The 19,382-nt window shown below is 45.7% G+C and overlaps 1 protein-coding gene and 1 pseudogene across 3 annotated transcripts; both read left to right on the top strand.

The window, feature by feature from the left end:
- The first annotated feature begins 937 nt into the window (after window positions 1-937).
- Window positions 938-10,846, top strand: HINFP (histone H4 transcription factor). 3 transcript variants are annotated; one of them, XM_020872008.2, is made up of 10 exons: window positions 938-1,085; window positions 5,386-5,570; window positions 6,875-7,104; window positions 7,364-7,475; window positions 7,654-7,806; window positions 8,329-8,406; window positions 8,489-8,609; window positions 8,695-8,833; window positions 8,926-9,050; window positions 9,875-10,846. In XM_020872008.2, the coding sequence occupies exons 1-10, from the start codon at window positions 1,030-1,032 to the stop codon at window positions 10,290-10,292; spliced, it is 1,617 nt and encodes a 538-aa protein (XP_020727667.1). In that variant the 5' UTR covers window positions 938-1,029; the 3' UTR covers window positions 10,293-10,846. The 3 variants fall into 3 exon arrangements, with proteins under 3 accessions (XP_020727667.1, XP_020727668.1, XP_020727669.1); XM_020872009.2 differs by lacking the exon at window positions 938-1,085 and adding an exon at window positions 1,987-2,104; XM_020872010.2 differs by lacking the exon at window positions 938-1,085 and adding an exon at window positions 2,112-2,533.
- Window positions 10,847-10,945: 99 nt separating this feature from the next.
- Window positions 10,946-13,528, top strand: LOC110123796 (large ribosomal subunit protein eL34-like; annotated as a pseudogene).
- The last annotated feature ends 5,854 nt before the right edge of the window (window positions 13,529-19,382 follow it).

Genomic DNA, 19,382 nt, shown 5'->3' with positions numbered 1-19,382 from the left:
GAGATGGAGGTAAACTATGCTAGACAGTAAAGCACTGTCTCAAATTTTGGAAACGTGCGCATTTCAGAGATATCCTGAAATTTTTTCTCTGTAAAAATTGTTTGAGTCTACACAGCTCTGTGAATGAATTTTTCTTTAGGAATTGCTAAATTAAAGCTAAGAGCCGTCTATGGTGGTTTAATTCTGAACTAAAATGGTTGGCAATTTGTGAAGTATTACTGAAGCTATGTGCTTTTGAATGGATAAAGTTGATAAAACATTTTTGTTACTTGAATTATATTTTAAAACCCTTATTTTAAAATAGGGACAAAATTTAATCAGTTGGTAAAAAATTTCATGCACAAATTTGATTTTCTTGTGACTGCTATTTTTTATAGCATCTTTAAGTTCATTTTATTTACACTGAGCATTTAATGGGTTTTATGATTTTGTAAACTATATAGGCTTATATTTAGGCTAGAAAATATAGTATCAGTCCTAATGAACTTTACTAAGGTACATAATTTTTAAACAAGTATGCCTTGGATGCTTATTGAGTTTCAGTTACTAGGCTAAGCAATGGGGTTATAGAAACACACACACACACACACACACACACACACACACACACACTCCCTGTCCTCCCTCACTGAACTGAGTATAGAAACACACACACACACACTCCCTGTCCCCCCCCACTGAACTGAGTGAGTCAGTGCAGAATGCAGACAAGTTAAATAGGCAAATAGAATACAATGTGTGCTCAATCATGTCTGACTCTTTGTGGCCCCATGAACTGTAGCTTGCCTGTCTCCTCTGTCCAGGGAATTTTTCCAGGCAAGAATGGTGGAGTGTGTTGCCACTTCCTCCTCCAGGGGATCTTCCCCATCCAGGGATCCAACCCTCCTCTCTTGCCTCTCCTGCATTGGCAGGCGGATTCTTTACCAGTAGCGCCACCTGGGAAGTGTGATAGAGCTGTAATAGGGAAACACAGAAAAGGGATGTACAGGAAGATTTCCAGGGGGAAAAAAACATCTTGAGACCAGAAGAATGAGTAGGAATCAGTTCCAGTCAGTTTCAGAAGATTGTTCCAGGCAGAGGAAACAGTAAGTACAAGGCAGCAGAGGAAAGGTGGCTAGGTGTGGTGGGGAAGCTGAAAGAAATGCGGGGTGGGGAGCAGAGATCGGTCGAAAAGCACTGAAGATACGATGGAGAGCAAGTATGCAGAACCCAGATGCTGAAGGGTCCAGAGAGCCTCAGTATGGTCTGGGGCTTTGAGCGTTTAAAGCAGCGTGGTGGTTTGATCAGATTTGCTCTCTGCAAAGATCACTTTGAGAGCTCCGTCGAGAATGATTTGGAGGGAAGCAGGAGTGCCCGCAGGGAACCAGTTGGGTCAGTGTAGACATCCGGGATGGACGTCGCTAATGGACGAGAAATGGGACTGCGAAGCTCAAGGGCGGGGGGGACTTGAGAGATCCTGTGTTAAGGGGGTAGAATTTATAGGAGTTGGCAATGGAATGGATGTGACGTGTGAGGGAGGAATCAGACATGACTGCCAGGTTTCAGCAGTCGTTCACTGAGACTGGTAACAAAGGAGGCAGAGTTGTGGGAGGAAGAGAAGATGGCATAAGGAATACTGATATTTAAGAAACAGGAAGATTAAGAAGGTGAAGGACCCCCAGTTTGGGCCGAGCGAGGTTCGTTGTTTTGGGCACCCAGCCTCCTCCGCCTTTTCCTCCGTCTCAACGCCCACGCGGCCAGCTGGAGCTGTAACCAACGAGAGGAGGGAGAACCTCTGCGCACAGCCGGAGCTCTGCGCATGCCCAGTGGGTGCCGTGCTCCGAGCCTGCGCAGTCGGGGAAATTCGGACCCTAGGGATGCCCTCCTGCACTTCGCCTGCAGACTGGCGTCCACAGCGCTACCTTCCCGCGCGGCCGGCTGCCGCTCACTCCCGCCCCTTCCGTGTTTTGGTCGCCCACGGGTTCCGTCAGTCGCAGAGGCGATTGGCTGTTAGAGGGATTCGAGAGCGACGATTGGCTATCATTGGCCGTCACTCAAGCTCCCTCCCGGAGATGGTGCGAGGTGGGAGGGGAGCTGGAGAGACCCGGGAGCTGACTGACGGGAGGTAAGCAGGGGATGCCAGGCGGCATCGGTTTGTGCTTTGGGCCGGCTGCTGAAGCCAGGCACTTTTCCGGTCGCTTCGGCGAGGCGCTTTCTTGCTGCTCGGCCACGCTGTTCTGCCTGGCGCCTGCAGCGCCCCCACCCTCAACCCCGACTTGGTTTCCAGTCTGGGGCTTCGTTGCAGCTGAAGCACGATCGTCGCCACGCCTTAGGGGGAAGCCAGCGGGGCTGAGAGGGGGAGGTTTCCCCAACCGAATGGCCTCCTTCCTTGTCTCCGAATTCTACCTGTGCTCCAGGAGCCCGGTCCCCACCGCTAAGGGCAACCTTTCCTGCTTCGCCTGCCGCCGCGGTTTCTCCCTGTCCAGCTCCCCTCACCGGGCTCTTTGTTTTGGTCGTTGTTTAAATACGTCAGAATCATCTCTTCAGCCAAATTGTGAGTCCTTAGAAGGTTCCATACCTTGGTCCCTCTTTTCTTTAATACCATTCAGGGTTCATGCTCGGTGCCTTGCGTTGCAATTTATACTCAAGTATTTGCTCGTTGCTTCTTACTGTGATTCCCTATGAAAGGAAGGGTTAGGAATACTTCGGGTTTTCCTTTTGTTGATCTTTTTGTACCATTCGTGCTTGGATCATCTAATTCTTAGAAGCAAGGATACGAAGAGCCAACACTTGTTGAGTTAGGCTAAGCATTTTAGTATCCATTATGTGTTTTAATCCAGGAATCATTTCAGTGAAACAGGCATGATTATTCTCGTGCTAATAATACATGGGAAACCCGGGTTTAAGTAACTTGCCTAAGATCACAGGGCTAGTAAATGTTTGGAGCTTTCTAATCATATCAGTCAGAATCCCTCATCCACTGCTGTGATATTAATATCCTATTTTACCTTTAAGGAAACAGGTTCAGAGAAGCTAGGTGATTTGTCCAAAAGTAAAATAATGTTACAGATTTACTTGAACATTAAAAGAGCTCATAGTAGGTGTGTGCTGACTCTGCAGTTAGAACTGAAGAGAACACAGACCAGGCTTTCTAGGAGCTCACAGCTTATTGGAGGAAACTTAAAAAATAGCTGCTGGATAAAGCATGCTTTGGGTATTGTGTATGACGTCTTTGGTGAGGAGGGAATCAAACATAAAGAGGTAAGACAGGCAGATGGAGGAGGAGAATGGAGGCATGCTCCCTGGCTTTGAATTCTGTCTCCATCGCTTCCTAGCTTTGTGATCTTGGGTAAGTTACTTAACCTATCTGGGCCATTTCCTCATCTGTAAAGTGGGATAATCAGGCTGCCTACTTCAATAGGATTGTTGTACTAATGAGTTTTTATAAATATAAGACACTTAGAACAGTGGTTTGCATATGCTTCTGTGCATGCTTAGTCATGTCTGACTCTTTGCGACCCCATGGACTGTAGCTCTCCAGGCTCCTCTGTCCATGGAATTTTCCAGGCAAGAATACTGGAGTGGGTTGCCATTTCCTTTTCCAGGGGATCTTCCCAATGTGGAGATCAAACCTGCATCTCCTGCACTAGTAGGTGGATTTTGTACCCCTGAGCCTCCAGAGAAGCCCTGGGTTTTTATACCCTCTGTGCTGCTATGTGCTGTGCTTACTTGCTCAGTCGTTCAATTCTTTGAGACCTCGTGACTGTAACCTACCAGGCTCCTCTGTCTGTGGAATTTTCCAGGCAAGAAGACTGGAATAGGTTGCCATTTCCTTAAGGCTTCCTTAAAAAGGGGTTTCTGGTACTTCCCTCGTTGTCCAGTGGTTAAGACTCCATGCTTCCAAGGCAGGGGTTGCTGGTTTGGTCCCTGGTCAGAGAACTAAGATCCCACATGCCAAGAGGTGTGGACAAAAAAGGGGGAGGGGTTCCTTTGGTAACCAGTTAGATATAGTAGGTTGTTATACTTGTAAGTATGAAAGATTTTATGCATTTTGTATTTTCTGGGGTCTTCCCCTTTCATTGTGTAGTAAAGTTCTTTTTCAGAGTTCCCACCTCTTTCTGGAAGGCCAGAGGGAGCAATACCCCACTCCCTTCCTGGGTACCACAGTGAGAGTTGGTGAGAATCCTCAAGGAGGTGATGCTCAGGGGACAGAGTCAGGGCCTCTTACTGTCTTTTCTTCCCCCAGAGATTTTTGTTTGCAGTGTCACCTGTCATTCTGTGTTTTGTTTTAATGAGGGAAACTATCCTTTTATTGTTCCTCAGACTCTGTTTCTGGAGGCCCCATCACAACTGGGCTGCTGAGTTAAAGGGCAGATTTCTGGGCCTAACCCCAGCCTTCCCATATCTGAATCTCTAGGGCAGGAGCTGGAAACCTCTGCATTTGTGTGCATATTAAAGGTTGAGAACCTTTTTATTTTTTATTCAGCTTTCTTCAACGAATGTTTATTACCCGCCTAAGTGTGCCTAACACTGTGTACACCCAGTATAAACTGGACAGACAACTGCCTCTTATGTGAAATAGAATTGACATTTTTGTTCAGAGGATATTAGGGCAGTGGCGAAGTAAAGCACCAGATAGGTTAGGCAAAAGGAGTATGTGTGGCACTTCATAAGTCTGATGGAGTACTTACAATGTGATCCAGTGAGAAATAAGGAGCTTCTAGGCTCATCTGTGTGCATAGGAAAAATGTGGACTTTGGAGTCAGCCTGACCTGACCCTACCACTGGTGTGTGATCTTGAGCAAACCAGTTAACCTCTCCAGGCCTTATGCCCTTATCTACGAATGAAATTAAAAACAGTGCTTCCCTCATAGGATGGTGTTGGTAATTAGATGACACAATGTGCTTAGTAGGTGCTTGGTGTATAGCAGATTAAAAGCAGAAGGGTTTGTTATCCCCATTCTGAAGATCAGGGTGTTCAGGAATAGAAGGGTTAAGTTTATTTGGCCAGGGTCACACAACTAAGTAGGTGGTGGACAGAGGAGTCTGAGTCTGAGCTCTGGGTCATTTTTCAAAGCCATCTTTTTGAACCTGAGCATTGTTCTGCCTCCTGTAGGAGTAATTCCTTCTTGATGGGTTGCTCTGAAGCACCTTGAAAAAGTGTCAAAGTTCTTAGCTCAGAGCCTGGCACACGCTCAATAATGTCAGTTGTATTCTCCATTCCCAAGAACACCAGACGGCTTCCAGGGGTTTGGAGAACTGCTACTCTGTCCTTACTGAAAAGCACAGCGTTTCTCACGGGTCACTGAAAAATACCTCTTGGCTCTAGGCTGGCTGGCTGTCCCGTGTTAACCCTCAGCAGCACTTGGGTGGAATCCTTACAGTGTCGATTTCTTCCTCCTCTAGAGTGAAGGCCATGCCGCCTCCTGGGAAAGTTCCCCGAAAGGAGAACCTGGGGCTGCAGTGTGAGTGGGGGTCCTGTTCCTTTGTGTGCTCTGCCATGGAGGAGTTCTGCCAGCACGTCACTCAGCACCTGCAGCAGCACCTGCAGGGCTCCGGGGAGGAAGAAGAGGAAGAGGAGGACCTGCTTGGTAAGGAAGCAGGACACAGGAATGGGAAAGAGCTCAAGGGATGGTGGAAAATCTGACTCTCTTTGCCACAGAGGGAGAAAGCAGCCAGTGAGAGTGGTGGTTTATTTTCCTAATTGTGCTTTTTTAATTTGTTTATGAAAACATTATAGACTCATTCTGGAAAACTCATCCAGCAAGGATATGTGGAATGAACCTTTCCTCTTGCCATTATAAGTCAATTGACTGACAGTACTTTAGTGAACATTCTTTTTGACCTCTCTCTGCATGTATATATATAAATTAGATAGGATTTTATTTTTTAAAAAGGATCATATTGTACAAGCTGTTGGCAGTCTTCTTTTTTCACTGTCCGGCAGTGTTTTTATTTATTTATTTTTTACTGTGACCACTAGTTAGAAATACATTTTGTGTCACAACCCTGTATACAGAAGTTAAGAAATACCAAAAACAATCCTTGCCTTGATTAAATTATTTCTGAATTGTTCTATTTTATTCTCTTTAATTAAAAAGAAATTGTGATTTGCAATGCCCTAAATTGATTTCACTACTCACTAATAGGTCACAACACAGTTTGAAAAAAACTTTTCTACAGAGGTCTCTACAGATAGAGATTGCTCTCCTCCCCCTACCTCAAATTCCGTTTGAATCCAGTGACTGTAACCTATAACTAATAGCTTCAAAAGTCAAGTAATATTTATACAGAAGGGAAATTAGGTGATTATTATATTTTTAAAAGTGCCTACTTTTCAAAACAAGTAAACCTCTATAGAGCACTGAAAGTTTGGTGCTTAGAGAGATAGGAAGTAGACTGGGATAGCTGATAGGCCTTCCTAGAGAAGGCTGATCTTGGGCAGAATATGGGGGAAAGGAAAAACCTATGGTTTGACAGGAAGGAGTGGGAGGCATCCCAGGTTCCTCAGGGAAGAGCAGAAACTCCAAGCCACAGTAGCAAATGCCAGCCACACCTGCTGTGTCTGAGTCAGTGGCACTGAGCTGTGCACACACTGTCTCCCTGCCTAGACCATGCTTCCTTTCCACCTGGTTGCAGTTTTCTATTTATGCATATGATTATTTTGATGTGTTTTTTTCCTGACTGAAAGCTGTGTAAGGGCAAGGACTGGGACTCTTTTTGTACTCGTTGTTCTATTCCCAGTGCCTGGCACACAATTAGTAGTCACTAAATGCTACCATTTGCTAAATGAACTCCTGGTATACCAGGTCACCCCAGCCTGGTCCCTTGCTGCTAAGTGGAAGGAGAGCTTTGGAAAGTTATCAGTTGCTTCCTTCTAAACCCCTTTTTGCAGAGGAAGAATTCTCTTGCTTGTGGCGGGAGTGTGGCTTCTGTTCTCCGGACAATTCTGCTGATCTCATCCGCCATGTCTACTTCCACTGCTACCACACCAAGCTGAAACAGTGGGGACTGCAGGCCCTGCAGAGCCAGGCTGACCTCAGCCCCTGCATCCTGGACTTCCAGAGCCGCAACCTCATCCCTGACATTCCCGACCACTTCCTGTGTCTGTGGGAGCACTGTGAGGTCAGCAGACAGAGCCAGGAGTAGGGATGGAGAGGGGTTGGGGATCTTAACTCAAGACTTCTTAATCCTTTCTGGGATATGCTGTATTCCTGAAGTTTCTGTTAGTAGCCTTTCTTCATTTCTGGGTAGCCCCTTGCTCAAACTTTCCTATCCCTACCAATTAATTTGGGAGAGAACCAAGAAACCCCCCTCTGGACACCTGGGAGTAGGAGTCCCTCCACCCATCCTCTGTCCTTACCCCAAGTTGCTTGTGGCACAGAACTCCTTCGACAATCCCGAGTGGTTCTACCGGCATGTGGAAGCGCACAGCCTGTGTTGTGAATACCAAGTAGTCGGCAAGGACAACAATGTGGTGCTCTGTGGCTGGAAAGGTAGGGCCACTCCTTAATTTCTGGCTTCTAAAGAAACTTTGGGATTGCTAAGGGACCAGGGCAGCTAGGGGTAGGACCAGTCCTGCAGGGCAGGGTTGGCTGCTGACTGAAGAGACTTGGGGGTACAGACCCTATTCTGGGGGTTTGTGGCTGGACCTGACTGGGCCTTCCTTCCCAGGCTGTACCTGCACCTTCAAGGACCGCTTTAAGCTTCGAGAGCACCTCCGCAGCCATACCCAGGAGAAGGTGGTGGCCTGTCCCACCTGTGGGGGCATGTTCGCCAACAACACCAAGTTCTTAGATCATATCCGTCGCCAGTCCTCGTTGGATCGTAAGCGATTGAAAAAGAAGGGGCATAGGTGCAGGCTGTCCTACTAGGGGTGGTGGCTAGGGGCACATTCCCAGGAGAAGGGACCCCTGAAGGTATCTGCAGCTTAGCCATATCTATCTTGAGGGCTCAGTCACCGGCACAGTCTCTGCTGATGGGGACTCGTTAGACGTTGTTCACTCCATGCTTAGTGTGTGCCACGGCTCTTATCTCAGTGAATCCTCGCAGCAGCCCTGTGAGGTACGCTTCTTATCCCCCGTTTTTGCAGATGAGAAAACTGAGGCTCAGGTTAAATCACTTACCTGAGATCACGCTGCTAATAAGTGGGCAAGTCAGAATTCTAATTCAGGTTCTCCACTCCAAGTCCCATGCTCTTTCCATGATACTAGGTCCATCCATAGTTCCCTAAGCTCCCCTCTTCTTAGGTGGTTTCCCTCTGCCTGGGGGGGGTTCCCCTCTCCCAGCATGCTCTCCTCCTCTCTGCCACCCCCGTGCCCCACCTGCCTTCTGCCTGACCCACTGCAGAGCAGCACTTCCAGTGCTCTCACTGTTCCAAGAGATTTGCCACAGAGCGGCTTTTGCGGGACCACATGCGTAACCATGGTGAGTAGCCGGCCGTCCCCTCCTCCTGGCCTGCCCTGCAAGCTTCGGCCAGCTTCCCAGTCACAGCCTCTCTGCTCCTCAGTGAACCACTACAAGTGCCCTCTGTGTGACATGACCTGCCCACTGCCGTCCTCCCTCCGAAACCACATGCGCTTTCGCCACAGCGAGGCCCGTCCCTTTAAATGTGACTGTTGCGACTACAGGTAAGAGGAAACAGGATGGGAAATCACAAAACTTGGGTTCCAGGATCCTGCATGCTTTCTGATCCCTCCTGACCTACCTTGGCAGCTGCAAGAATCTGATCGACCTCCGGAAGCACCTAGATACCCATAGCAAGGAGCCAGCCTACAGCTGCGATTTCGAGAACTGCACCTTCAGTGCCCGGTCGCTCTACTCTATCAAGTCGCATTACCGAAAAGTGCATGAAGTGAGTGGGGCTGATGGTAGGGAGGGGCCGGCAGAAGTGTGGGGGGTGCCTGGGGAGGAGGGAAGCTGGCCTCACTCTCCCCTCCCCACCAGGGAGACTCCGAGCCAAGGTACAGATGCCACGTGTGTGACAAATGCTTCACAAGGGGCAACAACCTCACTGTGCACCTTCGCAAGAAACACCAGTTCAAGTGGCCCTCAGGGCACCCCCGCTTTCGGTATGTCTCCCAACCTCCCCCCTACCAAGATTTCTGCAGTTTTTCTTCATACTTTTCAGCAATTTAAAAACCTTGAATTTGATGGTGCTCTGATGTCCACTCTCTCCATTTAGGCTCAAGGAACCTCCAAAATATTGGTGGGACAAAGAGTATTTATCTAATTTTTGAATCCAGGGAACAATACCAAACCTAATAAATGATCCCAAAAGCCCTGCAGCCAGAACCAGAGCCCAGAGTGTGAACCCAAGGGTCCTAATCAGTAGCTTCATGGCCTTCTCATAAACCCTTTGACAGCCCTACTGTCCAACACAGACAGTTCCTCTCTCTTCCCTCCCCTCCCTTTCCTATTTTTTTCAAAAAATATTTATTTATTGGCTGCATCGGATCTTAGTTGCAGCACACATGATCTTCATCGCAGCCCTACTGTGAAGGCTTCTAGAGAGAAGTGCAGGCTTCTCTCTAGTTGCGACGTATGAATTCTCTAGTTGAGGCACATGGGCTTAGTTGCCCTGTGGCATATGGGATCTTGGTTCCCCCACCAGGGATTGAAGCCCCATCCCCTGCATTGGAAGGTTGTTCTTAACCACTGGACCACCAGGGAAGTCCCTCCCTTTCCTTTCTGAGTAATGAGCCTTCTTGCCTTTTCTTCTAAATATTATACAATAAAGACTTTTTTTTGTCTTTAACACCCATCACTTAGAATCCCAGGGCTTCTTCCTTCCCTTCTATTGTCCCTTACCTCGCCAGTCTCCAGTGTCTGCTCCCCGTCCACGCCGTGCCCTCCGCCCCTGCTTGCTATACCCTCCGTCCTCCTCCTCCACCAGGTACAAGGAGCATGAGGATGGCTACATGCGGCTGCAGCTGGTTCGCTATGAGAGTGTAGAGCTGACCCAGCAACTGCTGCGGCAGCCACAGGAGGGATCGGGCCTGGGAGCATCTCTGAATGAGAGCAGCCTGCAGGACATCATTCTGGAAACAGTGCCCAGGGAGCCAGGACCCCAGGAGGAAGCCGAAGAGGAAGGTGGGGGCGGTGAGGGCACAGCCCTCCCGGCCTCTCAGGACACGTCCAGCCCTATCATCCACGTGGTGAACCAGACCAATGCCCAGGGCGAGCGGGAGGTCGTCTATTATGTGCTGTTCGAAGCCCCGGGAGAGCCCCCACCCGCCTCTGAGCCCCCCGTGGGGGGCATTATAGGAGAGCTTCAGGGAGCTGCTGAGGAGCCAGAAGTCCAGATGGTGTGAAGGCTGCAGGCCCCGACCCTTGCTACCTCCAGGCTCTGGAGTCTGAGCCGGGCTGGTGGCAGCGCCCCTAGTGGGCACCCCTTGTCAGTGGATGCCTTTAGGAGTGATGCTGAGAGCAGCATGGTCCACTCTGGAGCTGGCTTGTGTCACTCGGCGGGCTGAGGGACATCCTTTTTCTGCCAGTCCACATTCTTTGGTGATCCTGAAGAGTTTTGATTCTTTGAGGGGGGGCACCCTGGTTGTGTGTGTGTTCCTGTAGAGGGGGCTAGTGTCAGGCTTAAAACCCTAATCCCCTAGACATGCTAAAAAACAGGGATGAAAATCCATAGTCAACTCACATCCATTCCTATCTGTAGGGGTCCTTGGGCCCAGGGATGCCAAGTAACTGATCCCTCCAAGGGCCCTTTCCTCAAAACCAGCCAAGGCATTTCCCTCTGAATGGTTCCTCTTATAGCCCCAAGGACTTTCATGGTTATCCTCAGGGATGGGATTGGAGGCACTGAGTTTGTGCGTAACAATTGTTTTTGGTAATAAAAGAAACGTGTGGGCCATTACTCATTTCTTCTTCCTTATGTTTGGTGGTATTAACTAGGTAATGAGATACCGCTGCCCAGAAGTGGAGCAGAATAATTAGGCTTGTTTACCTTTTAGTGACTGGGGTTTGTTTTGTTTTTAAGTGTCCTCTTATTCCCTGCCTCCCTCCCCCTCACCCCACCTCTGGTGAAACTTCTCCATTTCCTCTTGGAACATCTACCACCTCCATAGAGTTCCCAGGCACAGGCCAGCAGTGGGCAGTAGAACACTCTGGAATGGACGAGTGGAGCTCACCAGGGAGACGGAGCACCCGACCACGACCACACTCGGTGCTGGTTAGAGCCCAGTGCTTCTAGGGTAGCGGTTCTGCAGAGGCAGCTCTGGGGATGGGGTGGGGGTGGATGTGAAAGTCCCTAGGGAAGAACAGGTACTTGGAGTCCCAGAACCAAGTTAGAAAGGTACGTGTCTGAAGGTGTGTCTTCCTGAAGAAAAGGGTCTGTGTTTTCAGTAGATTCTTAAAGGGGTTGGAAGCTTTCAAAATAGGAATCATTTTTTTAGGCCTGTCTAGTCACATCTTAGGACTCTATATCCGCTCTTAGAGTCTCTGCCACTCTCAAGAGATCAAGGAGCTCTTCCGGGGACGGCATCTAGAGGCATTCAGGATGGTGCAGCGTCTGACGTACCGTCGTATGCTGTCCTACAATACAGCCTCTAACAAAACCAGACTGTCTCGAACCCCTGGTTATAGAATTGTTTACCTCTGTACCAAGAAGGTTGGGAAAGCACCAGAATCCGCATGTGGTGTATGCCCAGGCCATTCGTGCTGTGAGACCTAAAGTTCTCATGAGGTTGTCTAAAACGAAGAAACACGTCAGCTAGGCCTATGGTGGTTCCATGTGTGCTAAATGTGTCTGGGACAGGATTAAGCGCGCTTTCCTTATTGAAGAGCAGAAGATTGTTGAAAGTATTGAAAGCACAAGCACAGAGTCAGAAAGCTAAATAAAAAATGAACCATTTTTGAGTAAAAAAAAAAAAGAGATCAAGGAAATACTCTCAGGGGTCTTAGATGGGCAGGAAGCTATCCCCCCTCCCTTCAAAAATTAAATGTAATTCTTACTACAAAAACCTACTTTTTTGTGTGCCTGTTGGTGAAAGAATTCAGAAAGAAAAGTCAGTTAATTCCATCAGCCATTTACTGAGTTCTTCCTATAGTTCAGGCACTGTGACTGGTGCTAAGGATACAAAGATGGATAAATGAAGGCAGGACCTGCCCTGGAGTGACTTGGAGTACAGAGGTGAGGAAAGACCTAAATGAGTGGCCGGTCAGGGTTCATTGAGGAGACTCAAAAGAAGGAGCTGACAGTATTACTTGGGCAAGGGCTCAGGAAGGGCTTCGGCAAAGAAACGAATAGAGCTACCATCTACAAAGGGGTGGCAGGTTATTCCAGGCAGAAGAGACTAGGTCTGGAATTTAAAGAGGGACTTTATGGTCTTAAGCACTGAGGGCCATAGGTTGTAGAGAGAGAGAAGACTGGGAAAGAATGCAAAGCCACCCAGAAGGACTGCATCAAGATTTAGAATGGTGATTCTGGCCATGATGGGGAATGAGAGGGCAGGCCGACAAGTTAAGGGGTTGCTGCAGGAATTCAGGCAGAAATCCTGAGGGCTTTAAGGTCAAGTCAGTGTAGATGTTCCTTTGCCTTTGCAAGAGCCGCTTCAAGAAACACCAATGTGTTCACCATATGCAAAAATAAACTCAAAATGGGTTAAAGACCTAAATGTAAGACCAGAAACTATAAAACTCCTACAGGAAAACAGGCAGAACACTCTGACATAAATTGTAGCAACGTATTTTTGGATCTGTCTCCTAAAGTATAGGAAACAAAAGTAAACAAATGGGACCCAATTTTAAAAAGCTTATGCATAGAAAAGGAAACTAAGCAAAATGAAAAGACAACCTACAGAGGGAGAGAAAATATTTTCAAATGATACTCAAAGAGTATCCAAAATATATAAAGCAACGCCTGCAACTCAACATCAAAAGGAAAAAATTAGAAATTGGGCAGAACTGAATAGATATTTTTCCAAAGAGGACATGCAGATAACTGTTAGGGAAATTAAGATGGAGGAAGTCTTGTTCAGGTTTCAAAGACAAGAAAGCAGAGCAGGCCTCTGACCTTGCTTATGACCTGCCTTGACACTGCTTTGACTACATGCTTGCTTGTGAATGTACTAATTGGTACCAGTAAGGTGCATGACATTATAGATAAGATAGAGATTGAGTCTTGAAATTGAGTCCTGATAATCTGGCCAATTCCTCAGGACCTAAAAAATTTCATCATTCACAAGATAAATAGCTTTGTAGAAAGGTCAAAAAACTAGAGCTGCATTTTTGCTTGTAAACATGATGATGTCAGTTTGAAGCTTGGGATTACAACAGGGAGTCCCGAAAACTTCAATTTGAAGTCTTGCCTGTGAGTGGATGCACTACCTGGGACCTTTTCTCAGTTGGGACTCCAGATTGCTGTTACACAGGACATCCCAGTGCTGTTTGAATCCGGATGTTAGTCAGTCCAGTTCAGTGATGTATATGCTGTTACTCCCCTCTACAGTTTCTATTTCTCTTTTCTTTTAATGATTGTATGTTGAAAGTAAGTTAGATACTTCTCTGTTAAATATTAAAATTGTTTATTTGTGTATAATGAGTGGTTTCTCTTGTTAAGGAATCCTTTGAACCTGAAATGAAACTTAAAACTTTCAGCAGAACAATAGCCAATAGGCATATGAAAAGGTGCTCAACATTGCTAATCATCAGAGAAATGCAAATCAAAACCATAATGAGATATCATCTCACACCTATCCGGCTATAATCAAAAAAGAACACAAATAACATGTTGGTGAGGATGTGGAGAAACAGTTCACTGTTGGTGGGAATGTAAATCAGTGCAGCCACTGTGGAAAGCAGTATGGAGGTTTCTCAAAAAACTAAAAGTAGACCCACCATACCATCCAGCAACTCTACCTGAGTGTGTATCCAAAAAAAAACACAAAAACACGAATTCAAAAAAATACATGCACCCTAATGTTCATAGCAGAACTATTTCCCATTGCCAATATATGGAAACAACCTAAGTGTCCATCAATAGATGAATGAATAAAGATGATGTAGCATGTATGTAAATATATACATATATATATACACAGGAATACTACTCAGTCATAAAAAAAGAATGAAATTTTGCCATTTGCAACAATATGGGTAGACTTGAAGGATATTGTACCAAGTGAAGTAAATCAGATAAAGATAAATACTATATGATATCACTTATTTGTAGAATCGAAATAAAGTAACAAGCTAATGAAGCAGGTTCACAGATACAGAGAATAAATGAGTGGTTACTAGTCGGGAGAGGAAAGTGGGAAGGGACAAGATAGGAGTAGGGGATTAAGAAGAGACTTCCCTGGAGGTCCAGTGGTTAAGAATCTGCCTTCCAATGGAGGGGATGTGGATTTGATCCCTGGTCTGAGAACTAGGCTCTCATATGCTACAGAGCAACTAAGTCCACGTGTGGCAACTACAGAGCCTGCCAGCTACAATGAAAGATCATGCATGCTGCAAGGAAGTTCCCATCTGCCCCAATTAAGACTGGACACAGCCAAAAACAAATACAAATATTTTAAGAAATACAAACTTTAATATACGAAATAAGCTATGAGTGGAAATTCTCCGGTGGTCCTGTGGTTAGGATTCTGTGCTTCCACTGCTGAGGGCCTGGGTTCAATTCCTGACCAGGGAACTAAGTTCCCACAAGTGGCACAGCCAAGGAAAAATAAGCTACAAAGATATACTGTACAACACAGGGAATATAGCCAATGTTTTATAATAACTATAAATGGAGTATAACTTTTAAAATTGTGAATTACTATATTATATACCTCTAACATATACTGCACATTGACTATAGTTCAATTTTAAAAAATGACTTTATAAAGAAGGCATTGAAAATGTAATTGTTAAAAATGGTAACATAGAGGAGAGAGGAAAAGCGAGTGAAGACTCCATAAGAAAACTACTGCATCTCCAGGCTCCCTCCTCTGGGATCCTGTATTAATTCGGTTACCCCACACCCTGTCCCTCCACTAAACAAGTATAATTCTAGTTCCCCTGCTTAGGCCTTCAAATAGTTGAAACAACAGAAGTTCTTTGGGCTAAGTACCCTAATTTTCTTCTAAACTTTCTTGTGTTGTGTGGTTTGGGGTCCCCACTCCATCCCCACATCCTCAGTGCCTATGGTTTTGGTAGTTATACCATGTTCTCAGTTTATTATGAAGCCACTGCCCTCTGAAATCCCTAAATATCTGTTGTTATTACCCAAACCATGCTTTTTCACTTTGGATGTCTGCAGTGGTGATCTTGGGCCTAACAGCAGGCCCTCATGTTTATCCTTATTAAATTTTGACTTGTTAGACTCAATTGACAACTGTCTCAAAGTGGCAGGTTAACAGGGCCAAAGGCAAACCCCCAAAGGCAAGTCAGTTAGAGACCTTTCTCCTAATCAAGAGCAGATGAAGATGGGGACTGGCTAAGACTCTGTGTTCCCGATGCGGGGGACTTGAGTTCCATTCCTGGTTAGGGTACTAGATCCCACATGCCTCAACTAAATGCTCAGATGCTGCAACTAAAAATCCCATTTGCTGCAATCAAAGATCCCAAGTGCCACAAATAAGACCTGGCACAGCCAAATAAATAAATAATTTTTTTAAATTATTAAAAAAAAAGACCAGATGAAGACTAAAACCTCTGAACCCTGATAAGAGTGTGGCGCCCCATGATGCCCCATTCTTGTGTATAATTCAGAATGAAAATATTAACCCAGGAAGCAAATATAAGGAAGAACAGTATGATTATGCTTTCACAAACATATATTTATAACCTATCAAATTCTGGCATCAATTTTTCATTTTTTTGGTGCCCATGTTTTGCTGGTGTTCTAAGCAATGGCACGGGCTGCCCCTTGAGTGGTTACTCCAGCATTTACTGATGCCATTCATTCCTCAGCTGAGCAGAGTTTTCAGGACCAGGACAGCACCCTGGGAAAAGGGCCTTGCCTACCAGTCGTATGGATCACACCCACACCAAATCCCATTGCTCCGTCTGGACCATGGAGGGGAAGAAGACATTTTGACCTGATACTGTATGATTCTAGCTCTCCAGGAGGAGGGGATCCAGGGTTCTGTGTGCCTGGGTTAGAACGCGCTGAACTGGAGAGACAGAGTATTGAGTCTAAGCAGTCAGATGCCTGTGGAAGGATATTAGAGGCTGGGGGTGGGTGAGAGCAGATCCCTGGAGGGAGGAGGCTGCCAATACTAATTTGATTAGAATTTCATCTAGAGTCAGATCGTGGTGCCTGAAGATTAAGGAGACACCTGTCTTACTCTTCACAAAGGGGTGAAGGTAGGAAGAGAGGGCAGGTGGTCCAGGAAGGTGGAAGCTCTCTTTCTTTTCTCTTCTTTGCAGCAAGTCCATAACCTCAGACAAGAGCACGGAAAAAGTGAGCCAGTAGAAAAGAGAAATATTTCTCCAAAATGAGAAGAAGGAGGAATAGTCATGGGGAACAAAGTCATTTCTGTCAGATTATGATGTAGTGGATATAAATTATCAGTGAATGAATTAATGTGGGCAAGATCAGGAATACTATGGTGCATTTGGAGAATGAGGAGCATACTCATTTCATGTACAGTGGCAGAGGAGCTTGAGGCTGAGAGGGAGGGTTCAGGGGTTGTGAAAACTTTTCCTAGCATGCTAAATAGCTGAATTTCTTGACTAGGGAAGGAGTATGGAGGACAAGTGGAGAGAGGGAGCTTGGAAAGGACTGGAGACACCCCTTCTTTAAAGTAGTGGGAAGGCAGAATGAGAGAGGACATGGGTTTAGTTTGTAGGAGGTATAAGGTGCAAGGGGCATTTCATGCCTGGAGGTCTCTGTTTTCTTGATAGAGTGGGGATTAATGTGACTGAGGGATAACCTGTTGGATTAAGGTTCTTTATAAGAATTGTCAAGTTTTAGAAATACCATTAATAGATATAGGAGTGGGATAGATCACCTGACAAGTCAGCAAAGCTGAAATCCAAAAACAGGCAGAGGCAAGTTTAACACAACCAGACACCTTTTTGAAGAAGATATCATCACTCCTGGAGCAAAAGAAGAAATTGATCTGGATTGATCCTCAACCATGATCTGCCAGCCTGGACGTGAATTGTCTAGGGTCAAGGATCAAGGTAGCTAGAGCAGCCAGAGATGCATCGTGACATCAAAACTGGACACAGAGACCCTCGGAGACTAGTTAGAGTCAAATGAAGTGAACCTCTGGAGATCAGAGGGCAGGAGGGAAAGGTGGTCAGAACAGAGGGACATTTTTAAGGGTTTTTTTAGAAAACTGAGGTACAGTTAGCTTACAATTTTTTGTGTTAATTTCTGCTGTATAGCAAAGTGATTCAGGTATACACATATATACATATATATATATATATATATATATATATGTATATATATACATTCTTTTTCAGATTCTTTTCCATTATGGTTTATCACAAGCTATTGAATATTTTAATAGTTTCCTGTGTTATACAGTAGGACATTATTGTTCACCCATTTTATATATAATAGTTTTCACCTGCTAATCCCACATTACCACCCTATCCCACTCTATCCCTCTCTCAACCTCCCTTTCCTTTGGCAACCACAAGTCTGTTCTGTATTTCTTTGAATCTGTTCCTGTTTTGTGGATAAGTTCATTTGTGTCATATATGTGTCCACATATATTTGTGTCCACATAAAAGTGATATCAATTAATTTTAAACACCACTGCACTCGGACCAGATGGGGAGACAGTGGAAATAGTGTCAGACTTTATTTTTGGGGGCTCCAAAATCACTGCAGATGGTGACTGCAGCCATGAAATTAAAAGACGCTTACTCCTTGGAAGGAAAGTTATGACCAACCTAGATAGCATATTAAAAAGCAGAGACATTACTTTGCCAACAAAGGTCCGTCTGGTCAAGGCTATGGTTTTTCCAGTGGTCATGTATGGATGTGAGAGTTGGACTGTGAAGAAAGCTGAGCGCCGAAAAATTGATGCTTTCGAACTGTGGTGTTGGAGAAGACTCTTGAGAGTCCCTTGGACTGCAAGGAGATCCAACTAGTCTATCCTGAAGGAGATAAGTCCTGGGTATTCATTGGAAGGACTGATGCTGAAGCTGAAACTCCAATACTTTGGCCACCTCATGCGAAGAGTTGACTCATTGGAAAAGACCCTGATGCTGGGAGGGATTGGGGGCAGGAGGAGAAGGGGATGACAGAGGATGAGATGGCTGGATGGCATCACCGACTCGATGGACATGAGTTTGAGTAAACTCCGGGAGTTGGTGATGGACAGGGAGGCCTGGCGTGCTGCGATTCATGGGGTCTCAAAGAGTCAGACACAACTGAGCGACTGAACTGAACTGAACTGAACTGGTAAGTGATATCACATGGAATTTGTCTTTCTCTTTCTGACTCACGTCACTTAGTATGATAATCTCTAAGTCCATCCATGTTGCTGCAAATGGCTTTTTTTTTTTTTTGAATGACTAAGTAGCATTACATTGTATGTAGGTACCATATCTTCTTCATCCACTCATCTGTCAATGGACATTTACGGTGTTTCCATGTCTTGACTATTGTGAATAGTGCTGCTATGAACATTGGGGTAAAAATGCCTTTTTGAATTATAGTTTTCTCCAGATATATGCCCAGGAGTAGGATTGCAGGATGGTGTGGTAGCTCTATTTTTAGTTTTTTAAGGAACCTCCATACTATTTTCCATAGTGGCTGTACCAATTTACATTCCCACCAACCCTCGAGGAGGGTTCCCTTTTCTCCACACCCTCTCCAGCATTTGTTATACAAATAACAAATGGCCATGACTTTTTAAATCATGGCCATTTTGACTGGCATGAGGTGGTACCTCATAGTATCAATAGTTTTGATTTACATTTCTCTAATAATAAGCAATGTTGAGCATCTTTCTTGTGCCTATCAGCCTTCTGTATTTCTCCTTTGGAGAAATGTCTATTTGGTCTTCTTCCCACTTTTTGATTGGGTTGTGTGTGTATGTGTGTGTGAAAAGGGACATTTGAAAATGTAGCTATTAAGAATCCGGAGTATGTCCACAAAGAAGTAGGCTGCTGAGTGGAGACAGAGGTCACTGGAATAGCGGAGACCAATGGAAATAAAGCATTTTGAATACCTACTAGCTGTGGCCTTTCTTCTCACCCTCCAGTGAGTAATCCATGTTAGGAGCCAGAGGACAGGTCACAGAGAAAATCTGGACAGACACCTGGTCTCAGGCTGGTTCCATGCAAAGAGTACAAAGGGTGTGGTGGGAGTTCAGGTTCTAGGAAAAGAAAGATGGCAAGCTCAGACCGGGAGGCAGAGGTGTGTGGGTTCTCAAGGAGAGAGAGACAATGACTTGGGCAGAGAAACTTGGCATTCTGCACCTTTGAAGAACCCCTCATTT

This window comes from Odocoileus virginianus, chromosome 10, assembly GCF_023699985.2.
Source record: "Odocoileus virginianus isolate 20LAN1187 ecotype Illinois chromosome 10, Ovbor_1.2, whole genome shotgun sequence".
NCBI classification, from domain to species: domain Eukaryota; kingdom Metazoa; phylum Chordata; class Mammalia; order Artiodactyla; family Cervidae; genus Odocoileus; species Odocoileus virginianus.
This window is presented reverse-complemented; position numbering and strand designations above follow the sequence as displayed.

Coding starts and splice junctions, on each gene's coding strand:
- HINFP (XM_020872008.2), top strand. CDS start 1,030: ATGAGTAGGAATCAGTTCCAGTCAGTTTCAGAAGATTGTTCCAGGCAG. Junction 5,571..6,874: donor GGAAGAGGAGGACCTGCTTG/GTAAGGAAGCAG, acceptor CCCTTTTTGCAG/AGGAAGAATTCTCTTGCTTG. Junction 8,407..8,488: donor GGACCACATGCGTAACCATG/GTGAGTAGCCGG, acceptor TCTGCTCCTCAG/TGAACCACTACAAGTGCCCT.